Source organism: Priapulus caudatus, unplaced genomic scaffold (genome assembly GCF_000485595.1).
Source record: "Priapulus caudatus unplaced genomic scaffold, Priapulus_caudatus-5.0.1 Scaffold872, whole genome shotgun sequence".
In the NCBI taxonomy this organism is placed as follows: domain Eukaryota; kingdom Metazoa; phylum Priapulida; class Priapulimorpha; order Priapulimorphida; family Priapulidae; genus Priapulus; species Priapulus caudatus.
Window position 1 is genome coordinate 64,507 of NW_014577933.1, and position 12,460 is coordinate 76,966.

At 46.4% G+C, this 12,460-nt stretch overlaps 3 protein-coding genes across 3 annotated transcripts in view; 2 read left to right on the plus strand and 1 right to left on the minus strand.

Moving 5' to 3' along the window:
- Positions 1–1,183, minus strand: part of LOC106814102 (putative malate dehydrogenase 1B) — a 9,670-nt gene extending 8,487 nt beyond the window's left edge. Inside the window, exon 1 of the mRNA XM_014818378.1 lies at positions 1,162–1,183. Within this exon, the coding sequence (XP_014673864.1) occupies positions 1,162–1,183 (22 nt within the window). The remainder of the gene's footprint in view (positions 1–1,161) is intronic.
- Positions 1,184–1,227: 44 nt separating this feature from the next.
- LOC106814111 (MKI67 FHA domain-interacting nucleolar phosphoprotein-like) lies at positions 1,228–3,355 on the plus strand (the record flags this gene model as incomplete). The annotated part of the gene is given in 4 exon segments (XM_014818388.1): positions 1,228–1,386; positions 1,682–1,790; positions 1,957–2,165; positions 2,417–3,355. Coding segments are annotated over 4 exon segments (873 nt in total), but the record flags the coding sequence as incomplete, so codon positions are not given.
- A 684-nt stretch (positions 3,356–4,039) lies between these two features.
- On the plus strand, positions 4,040–4,894 carry LOC106814104 (serine/threonine-protein phosphatase 1-like). Its single transcript, XM_014818379.1, has one exon. It carries the CDS (start codon positions 4,040–4,042, stop codon positions 4,892–4,894), a length of 855 nt encoding a protein of 284 aa, XP_014673865.1.
- Positions 4,895–12,460: the final 7,566 nt, after the last annotated feature.

Sequence of the window (12,460 nt, forward strand, 5' to 3'; positions counted from 1 at the left end):
CCTTAACTTAAGGTATAGGGAGGAAATGCAGAATTGCGGCACAAATCTAAACGGCTCGACCTAGGCTCGTGATAGTCGGTGCATAGCATCATGGTAGGAAAAGCCACCACTGTGCCAAGATTGGAGGTCACAGGTCAAAGGTCAATGGGGCACAGGGCAGATTTTAGACATTTTCTGAGGACATGGTTTGCCGGAGCGATTGAAAAACTTTTTTGTTTCAGCTGTAACCTAGCATTTTTATGGCTTTATTAAAAGGACCATGAAATTTACTTTCTGCTGACATGCAAAGAGTAAGTGTCGGATAACCTTTTGACCCTCAAGAGGAGGGTTAAACATGGATTTGTTTACTGTTAGAAAGAATTTGACTGCCGGGTTTGCTACTGCTAGTAGAATCTATACATGCCTGGATGTATGAGGCTACAATGTCACAGTGAAATTTCAAAAGCTAAATTTGGTTGAAGAAGGTTTATGCTCCTTAAAAATCGTATAATTTTTATGGCATTCTGTACTGTCAGTGTGTTACATGTAACTTATGCCACTGCCAGTGCATGTAGTGGTGATAGTACTGTGTAGTTTTTGCCTGCGTTAATTAGTAACAGGTGGCAGCTCTCTATTTTAGCCTGTAGGCTTGCGTAGGTAAATGGATGAGTGCTTACCTATTCTGTCTTGCAAATAGTTGTTGCTACTACGTAAGATGGGAGCTTCCATCTTTAATCCTAAGACACTTAAACGTTCGCGCCATCTCGTGGCAACTTTCATAACGATCCCAACAAACATTCCTTTGAGAAGGCTCCTGATACCATCCCTGTGCCTTCCACTGTTTCGGCACGTATGTGAACACATATGGGACTAACAGGGTTTACTAGAATTCCACCACTCCACCACAGAGTCACCGCAGTAGACGTTAGATGAGCGCTGTCGCTCCGCGGCACTTGTTTACATTGTGAGCCGAGAAATATCTGGCAATTGTGGGCGCAGCCATATTGGATCATAACATACAAACAAAATGGCTGCCTGCTGCAAGAAAAGAAAAGCCTTACTATTTTCATGAATCACAGGTTGGCAGGTCTGCTAATTGCTAGGTATCGTATGGCAGTGCGATCTTTGTCTCCCCAGACATATCCTGTCCACCCCCAACTTCCTGATCGTCCCCCCTCTCACGCTGCTTTGTCTCTGCCCTCATCTTCCTCATCAAATAAAACATTCAATTCTGCTTGATTGTTGCAGGTGAAAAAGGGAAAACTGAGCATTGATCCAACAGACTCGCTCACTCCTGGTGTGGTATACATAGGCCATTTACCGCATGGATTTTTCGAGCCGCAATTAAAAAGATACTTCACTCAGTTTGGCAAAGTCACAAGACTTCGTCTGTCACGAAGTAACAAGGTAAAAACGATGTACCAAAAAACGATCCCAAGAGACTGATATGTACATGTTCATGCAGTTTTTATGCCAATTTATTATTCATACTTTAATATCATGCAATTAAAGCCTCTTCCAAGGGGAAAAATTGAAACGGGGTGGCACAAGGAGTCATGATACCAGGTTTATGGCCTTGGTTATCATTTGTTTCAAAACTGTTATCTTAATGTATTATGTTTATGTGACGTGATTTATTTTTCACGGACAATGATATGGTATGCAATGTATTTCAATTCGAAAATTATGTTGTATATTTTAGACTGGAAACAGCAAGGGATATGCCTACGTGGAATTTGAGTGTGATTCTGTGGCTAAAATAGTGGCAGACTCTATGAATAACTACTTAATGTTTGACAGGCTTCTGAAATGTAAGTGTTTCGTGTAAATATACTTAAAGCCATAGATTGGTAAATTGCACAGAATAATGTCACACATTACTAATGTAGTGCCATGGTGTGTGCATGGTGTTTCAGTACATGACACTGCAGAAGTGCTACTGGGATCAACTCCCGTGTGTCTCGATATATTTGTCAGGTCAGTACGTGCCACCAGAGAACTTGCACCGGAACCTATGGATTGGAGCATCAAAGGTGTTCAAAAAACCAAAAGCGGCATTAATAGCGATCGAACGACACAACAAAGCAAAGGATCCTGTCAAAGAGAGATTGAGGCTCCTCAAACAACAGTATCGCCGCCAGAAGAAGCTAAAGAGTGTTGGCATTGATTATAGCTTCGATTTTGGGGTATGATTTCTTCGTATTTTAGTACATTTTTTTGGAATTCTGTAAGTCGTGTAGAAATGACACCAACGAATGGTAGTGTCAATGTTGTGTGTAGTGAGCAGGCAAAAAACCAGGCCTAAACATTTTATTCATACATAAAAGACACGTCTTGTAAGTTTCCTCGCAATATGAAATGTGGCAAACCTTTTAGTATTAAAGAAACGTTATTTTTTTAATGTAATAATATAGCAATATTCTTGTTCAAATAATAGAACAATGTCGCACGGACGGAAAAGTCTGGGAATGAGTCTGAGAAAAGAAGGGCTGCGAAGAAATCTGTGATTCCAGTCGTGGTCGACGAAGGAGACATGTTGATACTCGAGGACCATCCGAGCGATGCCGAGATCGACTTCAAGACTCCGCCGAACGTTGTTAAAATGTCGCGCTTAAACGCAGAGGTTCCGCGAGCTTCGACCAATCGCACGCCAGATTCTAGCACAAGGTCGCGTATGTTGTCGCTTCGCGACGCAGGCGCATCGATCGCTCGGCAACGCTCAGAGCGTCAGAAAACGCCGACAACTAAAGTACCGCAGATTAAGAAAATGCTCTCTAAGAGTGCGAAAGTGCCGGCAAAAACGACGATCAAGAAGTCGAGACGCAGCATGTAATCCTTTGATCTGCTTTGTAAATTAAGCACGGTGTCACATACGTATTATTTTTACAGGCATATAGACAGACAGGTGATATCCATTAAAATTACGGAAATTACAGATGAATGCTTTTATTATAAAATGGATGTATTGGAATGCAATGTTTGTATTGGTTATTTGAATATTACTCTGATGTCAGATTAAAAGATAATATCCTATTGATTATTTCATATTTTGTTTGCATAATTGTCTTGTAAATGGATATCTGCTCTTGTTCAATTGAATGACGAAATTAAAAGTTTTAACTAACTCCATTTAAAAATAGTAATACGGATACTTTTATCAGGTTAGCAGTATAATTCCAAACTTCCTATTTCGCTGCTTCTTTCCATCTGGTCTTTCTCGATCTCTTCTAATGGTATATTAACACTAATATTTTGACTGATGATTCCTTAAGTGTAACTGCTATAAATTGTGTTGTAACCGGAGATGTTCTATAATGTACACATGCAGTGAGTTATAGAAGTTTGGTTATATCGAATACATGTGCATTTTACCATAGAATTGTGTATTTTTTCAATGCGTAAACTGACTACGATTATAACTAGATGGCGCCACGTACTTGGTGTTAAGTTTATTGTTGAATGTTCTTATGCTGTCATGGCGCTCCCCACCATGAACTCAAAGAAGTATTTACACTCGAAGTCGAAATTCAAAGTTCACTTTAATCAACAATTGTTGCATGGTGATCGATTATGTTGTCGGTAAGATTATTTCGTCGTATAGATCACTCCTAAATTGATAGCTGCTGCCTAGCAAACTACAAATATAGTATAGCGATAACTTTACAAAGCAATTTCTCTCCGAGATTGCACTGCGCAATTTGTTCGCGATGTTAGCGACAGTGTTAACATACGTTAGCCTTTACATGCCATTAGTATAGAAATTATAATTATAATCACAAGTTCGGCACGCGCGATAGATTGTGTATTTGTGATGTGTACTGACATGTACACCGATGGTAGGCATCTGTGGCTATGCAGAGACCTGCCAGGCTGCCACCCGGATCAATAAGTCTATCACTATCGGTATCATTTAATTTCGTTGTGGATCAATGACATTATAAGAGATTATCATCTCTAATAACATAAAATCTCTCGTCTTCTCTCATAAGATTTTCTCTGTCTCAGCACTACTTGACGTCGCAGCGAATGGATTGACGTTAGCGCGTCGGTAACGGCTACGATGCTGACGCTTCTCGGACTGACCGCGTGGCTGTCGCGGCCGGCGCCCGCGCACCGGACGCGCTCAGGGATCCCGCTGCCGCCGCTCCTCCACGCGACGATCCCGGACGAGGCGCTGCGCGGCAAGCGGCTCTACGTCGTCGGCGACGTGCACGGCTGCTACACGGAGCTCCGCTCGCTGCTCGCCGCGATCTGCGCCGACGACGACGAATCGGTCGTCGTCGTGCTCGCTGGCGACCTCGTCAACAAGGGACCGCGCAGCGTCGACGTGATCCGGCTCGCGCGCGCGTACGGCACGCGCTGCTACGCCGTGCGCGGCAACCACGACGAGGCGGGCCTGCGCGAGTGGTTCCGGCTGCGCGCGGACGCGGGCTACCTCCTCTCGCCGAAGTACGCGTGGGTGAGCGAGATGACGGAGGCCGACGCCGACTACCTGCTCGCGTTGCCGTACACGCTCTCCGTGCCGTCGCGCGGCACGCTCATCGTGCACGGCGGCCTCATCCCGCGGCGGCCGCTCGCTGATCAGAGCCCCGCCGACATGACGACGATGCGCAACCTGATTGTGCGTGACCACTTCGGACACGCGTTCGCGCCGACGGAGCACATCGAGCGCGGCGTGCCGTGGGCGTCGCTCTGGCCGGGCCCCGAGCACGTGCTCTTCGGGCACGACGCGCGCCGCCGCCTGCAGACGTACGCGCACGCGACGGGTCTCGACACGGGCTGCGTGTACGGCGGGCAGCTGACGGCGCTGCTGCTGCGGGAGGACGGCGGCCGCGAGTATGTGCAGGTGCCGAGCAGGACGGCGACGGCCGTGAAGAACTGTAAGCACAAAACGCTGCCCGACGCGCACTGCTGATCGCCGCACGGCCGTTAGCGCTCGTCGCCATTTTTCTCTGCAAGGTTTCCGCGCAGCAAAGACTCGGCTGGCGTTCCTGGTGGTTGCTCAACTTTAGATGGTCGCTGCGAGGCAGCAGTGAGATTGTTCTGTTTGCGATTGTGTCGTTGTGGTACCTGTGGTTCCTTAAACGCTCACCTACTATATGAATGCTAGTGACAACAAAAGCGTATTAGCTAGAGCCATGTACATAGCCACTAACGTAAAATGTATGCTAGGAGGGTCAAACTGACTTTTGATCCCCCTTACAGACTGAAAATTTGATAGCACATCAAACTAGTCCGGGCCTGGCGCGCGTCAAATTTTTGCAGTGTGTACGAGCTATCCCGCTCCAAGTATGCACTGGTCGACTCCAATTTGGCCCTGCAAATGAAGGAGGGCCAAGCCTGCTTTGAAGCAGGCTAAGTTGGAGTGTACCAAGTTGGCACGCTTTCAACGTGTGTGTACGCAATGTGGTGCCAGGCGCGCGTCAGATTTCACAATATGCATGCGCATAGCATTATTTAGGTCACATAAAAGTACAGCAGCTGTCTGTTGAGTGACGTAACAAGCTAAACTGCACATGCACAGTCAATCCTTGCCAACCTGGCATTAGGGTGCAAAATCAACATGAGTCTGGAGTCAAATACTCCCTGATTTACTGTCGGACTCCCTGATTTGACATATGCAGGAGTCCGTGTGGCTCCCTGAAAATTCTGCTATACTAACTAGTTCATTCCAGAGCACGGCCTTGCGCATTTTTTCAGCAAATCTTTAATTTTGAACTTTGGACTCAGTCTTTTTGAGGGCAGGGAGTCTGTTGGACTCCCTTGCCTTGTTCAAAAGTTAATTTCTACCCCTGTGGTGTGCTTCAGACGTTTGTGTCTGTATGCTACAATTTGACGCACGCTAAGCGCGTGCCAGGCCGGGACTAGTTTGATGCGGGATCAAATTTTGCAGTCTGTACGGGGTATTAGTTTCTGGTTTGATGTTGTTTGCAGTATTTGTAAGGTAAATAATCGTATTTTATTGTGCATGTTTGTCTGAGTGCATGGAATATCTTGGAACAGGTTTGTGTGATAGGGACAAACTTGTAGGTTCTTGCCCAACAACTTATTAGTACTAATACTATAGTTGTATTATACAGCCATACAGTAGCGTTTTGCATATGCTGTTTTTTTAAACGTATGTAAATACTAAAAATAGCTCTCACGATGGTATGCAGTTTTTTTTTTTAACTGGACATGGTGCCAGTTGTCTCTAGTGAAGGTTTGGAGACTCGTAGTAGCATACATTTAGCTACACGCACCCATACCGCACACCCGGTTACTGTAATTTTTTTATTGCAAAAAGCGAACGTTCTGCCATGAAACCTAAGCGTATGATATGTGTTACCATGAACATATCAGGAGCGAATAAAAAACAAACTTTTTTTATTTTCGCCTGAATAAATGTATAGCCTACATAAGCTACTAGGCTATACATAATTGTTCGTGATATCACTCTAGGGGCATGGAATTCTGCTGCTGTCAGAAGTTGGCTGGGCAAAGTACAAAGTAAGTTATTAGAGGTGTATTGTATATATACTGTAATACATATATATAGCACGGCACATTGTATAGACGCTTGTGGATAGATTGTACTGTATACTGTCGTCACGAGCCTATACTTAAGGCTGCAGTTACAAAACAGCATTTCACGAGTGATGGACACTGCGTGGAATCTATTTTTGTGACCCTCATTTTCATGGCCAGAGTCGGGCATGTGTAGTAACAGTCGACAGGCCCATATACTGTGTGAGTGTGTGGTGTCTGACACGGCCTTCACACGTAGGATATTTTCAGCACAGACATGTACACGTACACGTACACTGACGCACCCACACGCACATAGACACCTACCCACCCACTGACGCACCCACACACACATAGACACCTACCCACCCACTGACGCACCCACACACACACACACATTGACACCCACCCACCCACTGACGCACCCACACGCACATAGACACCCACCCACCCACTGACGCACGCACACACACATAGACGCCCACCCACCCACTGACGCACCCACACACACACACACATTCACACCCACCCACCACTGACGCACCCACCACCATTGACACCAGTCCAGCCACTGACGCACCACACGCACATAGAACACACGCACCCACGCCCCTGACGCACGCACCGACACACATAGAGACTACAGGGCCGATGACGAGACACAACGCCACATAGAATCCGCACCGCACAGCACTGCACGCACCCAATCGCAATAGACGCCCACCCACGCCCTGGGCACGGACATGGAAAACCTAGACACTCCCTCCCCTCACTCACTGACTGGAACGGCACGACCACATAGAACCCCACCTACCGCACTGGCGCACGCCAGACGCACATATGACCCCCCCCGCCTCCATGCGGCAGCGGCACACACACGACATTAGACACCACCACCGCACTGACGCAGCAGCCAGGACCGCACATGACGCACCACCACCTGCGCCGCACACAACATAGACACCTACCCACCACTGAGCACGCAGCACGACATAGACACCACGCCACCCACTGACGCACCCACACGCTAAATAGACGCCAGCGCACACCCCGTGGCGCACGGCACAACACATAGCCACCACTCACCCACTCACTGCGAAGCACTCACGCAGCGCACGACCATAGAACCTTACTACCACTGACGGCAGCTCAGGTCACAACGCACATAGAACGCCCACCCAGAGCGCCTGGCCACGCACACACCATAAGAACAGCCACACCCACCCACTGACGAACGAACACACACTGGCTTGCCCTGCGCTAGGATTTTGTACTGGATCAGTTGCTGCGCTGGGCAGAAACAGTCAGTTCAAAATGCATTCATGGTCTGGTAATGGAAATACGGCTCGTATGTACCAGGAGCTTAAGTAAAACATATGGTGTCGGCGGTTGATACATATAATCAAAAGGTATAAAGAAATTCTAGTCTGCTCGCAGAATCATACTCTGTTAGTGGACTCTTGCTAGAATTGCTGAGGCAGTGCTAGGTAGAACGGTGAAGAGTCTGTCAATTATTGAGATAGCGTCTTCTGATGTGTGTGCGGGGAAATCTTGTGAGAAATGAAACGTTCCTCTCCCCTTGCTCTTCAATTAGGAAATGTACGAATATATCGCCACTAACATCTAGACTATATTGTGTGTGCGTGGGCGTGCGTGGCGTGTGTGTAATAATGTATATGATATATGTAAGTGTATATGTATATATTATTACAATGTTAATACAGTTCTCATTACTACAGTGTTCAAACAGTAATTTATTGTCGGCAGGAATTGTTGTTCTTCTTCTGAGAAGGTGTGTCTTATTCGCCAAAGGTTGGCAGGAGGTGTATGTTTTCACGGCGTGTGTTTGTTGTTTGAATGTTTGTTTGTGTGGTTTGTGTACAGGGACCTAACTGGAAAAAGTTATGGACGGATTTTTCATAAAATTTTCAGGATAGGTCATGAAATGGCTAACTTCGAAGTGATTACTTTGATGGTGATCGCGGAATCCAATTAATTAATTAAATAAAATTTTCACAGTGCAGAGAATTCAGTGCTTGGGAGGTCTGCGCTCTCCGAGTGCTCTAGTTTTCAAATAGAGATATGATGCGCTAGTTCTTAGGATAATAAGATTGACTGGTGTCGACATTTGTTAGCCTATTACGCAATAGGATAGCCATGGCAAATTACGTTCAGCGTGAATATGGCGAGCAGATATAACGGGCTGTGACTTGTGTCTTAAACATACCAAAGCTGCCGTGTATATCGTTGTTATCGATTTTGCAATCGGTTTGAAGTGAATATGTTACATAGCAGGTTAGAAGCCAGCTTGTGTGTAAATGTTCACGTCGTAGATGGTATTAGTATAGTCACTGGTTAGTTCTAGTATGCCGCAGTCAATGTATCGCGGGCTATAGTATAAGAGCTAGTCACGGTGATACTGTTATGCAAGCATGCGTCGGCAGGTAATAAACGCACAGTGAGTGCTGATCGATTTATGTGCTGTAGATAGAGCGTGTATAGTTTTATAGAGAAGTTAATCGTTCTGCGTTCACCCACGGGCCGTATATTTGGCGTGAATTAGCAGCGAGAAGCTTGGATGGATAAGCGCGTGTTCGACGTTGGTCTAGACTCTAGAGGTGACGCATATCACGAATGAGCCATACCGGTAGTGTGTGTGTGATGTGTGTGTGCGTTCGTGCGTGCGTGGTGCGTGCGTGCGTGCGTGCGTGGTGTGTGTGCGCGCGCGCGTGCGTGTAGAAGGCGAGAGCGCATGCTGCGGCTGTTTGATGATATGGAGCTATCTTAAATTGCATTACGTTGTTTGCATGCGCTAATCTGGAAACAAATCGTGTGGTCGTATCGCAGATTAACATTTCGTTGAAACGCAGAATAAATGTGTGAAAGAGTGATTAGAAAGAAAGAAAGGGAGAGAGAGCGCGCGCGCGTGAGAGAGCAAGAGAGAGAGAGATAGTGCGTGTGTTGTGTGTGTGTGTGTGTGTGTGTGTGTGTGTTGTGTGGTGTGTGTGTGTGGTGCGTGTGTGTGTGTGTGTGTGTGCCGTGCGTGCGTGCGTGCGTGCCGTGGCCGGCGTGTGTGTGTTGTAGAGTGTGAGAGAGAGGAAGAGAGAGAGAGAGAAATAGAGGCGAGAAAGAAAGGAAAGGCGGGAGACATGGTTAGTATTATTATTTTTACGTCAAAATATTATGGGTTTGTGATTCGGAGATCAGATTTCGTGTGAAATGTTGAAGACGAACGAGGCAGCGCATCGATCTGACGTCGTAGAGATGCGATATATATGTGTTTTAATATCTTCATTCACAGACGTGTGCCAGCCTGTCTGTGCGGCGTGTCTAGAGCGCATCATGAGCTTCATCGACGCCATAGTCGTTGGATGATTAAAACAGACGGTGGCTGATGCTGAGGCGTGATATTTTATTTCGCTGGAGAGTGGTGATTAGTAGGAGAGATGGTAATTAGTGGAGAGTAGGATTATGGCGACCGACGAAGAGACCTATAGTAAGAGTGTTGTCCCGCAGTGGTTTATATAGGTCATCAGCAGCTGTAAGATATATTTATGGTATCTGTGTAAGATAATAAATGGTACGAAGAGCGGTGTTGTAAGTTCAACAACATGTTAGGTAATTTTTTTGTTGCTGTTTTTAATAAACGAATATGTGTGAAGATGCGAAGGTTTGTACGGCGTTCGTCGTTTGTCGTTGTGGGGTAACAATAAGGAGTGAGTTGTGCCTGTGTACTCTTTAATTTCTGCTGTACTATGCACGCGCGGTGTCTTTAGGCGGCGTATCACAGATCAACATTTAAATATTTGCTTTCCTGCAGCGGTACACGGCGTAGGTTTTAATATTGCAATAGTGCATAAATTGATGATGAATGGCAATCGGCTAACATGGGCTTTTTGTGTCAGAAGATTAGGCTTTTATTACGAACGCGAATATAATGACTTTCGCTTGGTTGACGGTGGCTGTATTGCGTGTGGTCGCAATCTGGAGCAATTCGGAGGAGTTAATATGCTGTTTACTAAAGACATAGGTTAGCGCGTCGTTGTTAGTTAATATTGATGCAGGAAAAATGCGCTTTCATGTGTCGTGTGTCATGATCGTCGTGTGTAGAGTTGAGAATTGTCCGGCCACTTCGCAGACGGCTTGAGAGAGGAAGGAGAGGATAGATAGATAGATTAGAGAGAGAGAGAGAGAGATGGAGAGAGATGAGAGAGAGAAGAGAGAGAGAGAGAAAGAGAGGAGAGAGAGTAGAGAAGAGTGAGAGAGAGGAGAGAGAGAGAGAGAGAGAAAGAAAGAGAGAGAAGAAAGAGAGAGAGAGAGAGAGGAGAGAGAGAGAGAGAGAGAGAGAAAGAGAGAGAGAGAGAGAGAGAGAGCGAGAGAGAGAGGGAGAGAGGAGATGAGAGGAGAGAGAGAGAGAAGAGAGAGAGAGAGAGAGGAGGTGAGAGAGAGAGAGAGAGAGAGCAGTAGAGAGAGGAGAGAGTGAGAGAGAGAGAGAGAGAGAGAGAGAGAGAGAGAGAGAGAGAGAGAGAGAGAGGAGAGAGAGAGAGAGAGAGAGTGAGAGAGAGAGAGAGAGAGAGAGACTGAGAGATGAAGGAAGAGGGGGGAGAGATGCGGATGGATGGGACGGATGGCGAGAGTGAGATATAGAGATATGAGGCGAGTGAGTGAGGCAGATAGAAAGAGAGATAGAGATAGATTGAGAGAGAGAGATAGAGATAGATTGAGAGAGAGAAATAGAGAGAGCGCGAGATAGAGAGAGAGAAAGAGAGAGCGAGAGAGAGCGAAGATTTCGCGAAGTACGTGTGCATGAGCGCGTGTATGTCGAGGTTGGAGGGAAAGAGAGCCGAGTGATACATCTTCGATCCGTTTTGATGTTTTGTTGTATTGCGATGTGTTTGGGGCGCTAAAGAACAAGGTTATCGTTTCCTTCTGAATTCACCCAGGAAAACTCCCTACAGAGAGAGAGAGAAGCCGAGAGAAGAGAGAGAGAGAGAGAGAGAGAGAGAGAGAGAGAGAGAGAGAGACATAGAGAGCGCGCGCGAGAGAGACATAGAGAGCGCGCGAAAGAGAGAGAGAGAGAGGGCAGCGGAGAGAGAGAGAGCCTCGGAGAGAAGAGATAGAGAGAGAGAAGAGATAGGAGAGTAAGTAGAGAGAGAGAGAGAGAGAGAGAGAGAGAGAGAGAGAGAGGCGGCGGAGATTTTAGAGATAGAGAGAGGGCGCGGGAGAGAGAGAGAGAGAGAGAGGCGCGAGAGAAGATAGAGAGAGGCGCGCGAGAGAGAGACATAGAGAGCGCGGAGAAGAGAGAGAGAGAGAGCGCGGCGAGAGAGAGAGTGCGAGAGAAAGAGATATAGAGAGTGAAAGCGCGCGCGAGAGAGAGAAGATAGAGGAGAGAGCGCGTTGGCGGAGAGAGAGGATAGAGAGAAAGCGCGGCAGCGAGAGAGAGAGAGATAGAGAGAAAGGAGTGCGAGAGAGATAGAAGAGCGGCGCGAAGGGAGAGAGGAGAGGGCGCTGGCGGAGAGAGAGATAGAAGAGGGCGCGAGAGAGAGAGAGATAGAAGAGAGAGGAGAGAGAGAGAGAGACGATAAAAATTGGGTCGCAGCTATAGTGAAACAGATAAGATGCAAATGGGGACGAATGCCTCCGCGCGTTGTTGTTCAACTGCCCCCAGAAAGGTATTACACGATTAGTGCATATATACTTTGACACGTTCTGAACAATTCTGCTGACGTTTCAGTTGCAGTTGCTGGTAGTACATAAACCATGTCAAAATGGCCAGTAAATACAAGTCCGGGGACAAGACAAAAAAAACGAAGTAAACGTAATTTTATTGGCTGTTTAATATACGTATATATATTTTTGGCATCAAGACGAGTGTTAACCAATAACTGAGAAAAGGTTGAAGGTTTCTACGATCAATTAAAGTATTAAATTCTTGATTAATAATTATTCTTAGAGCATTTTATTAAACGGCAAG

Bases quoted from the DNA above. Each gene is read 5' to 3' on its own strand.
- LOC106814104 (XM_014818379.1), top strand. From the start codon at position 4,040: ATGCTGACGCTTCTCGGACTGACCGCGTGGCTGTCGCGGCCGGCGCCC.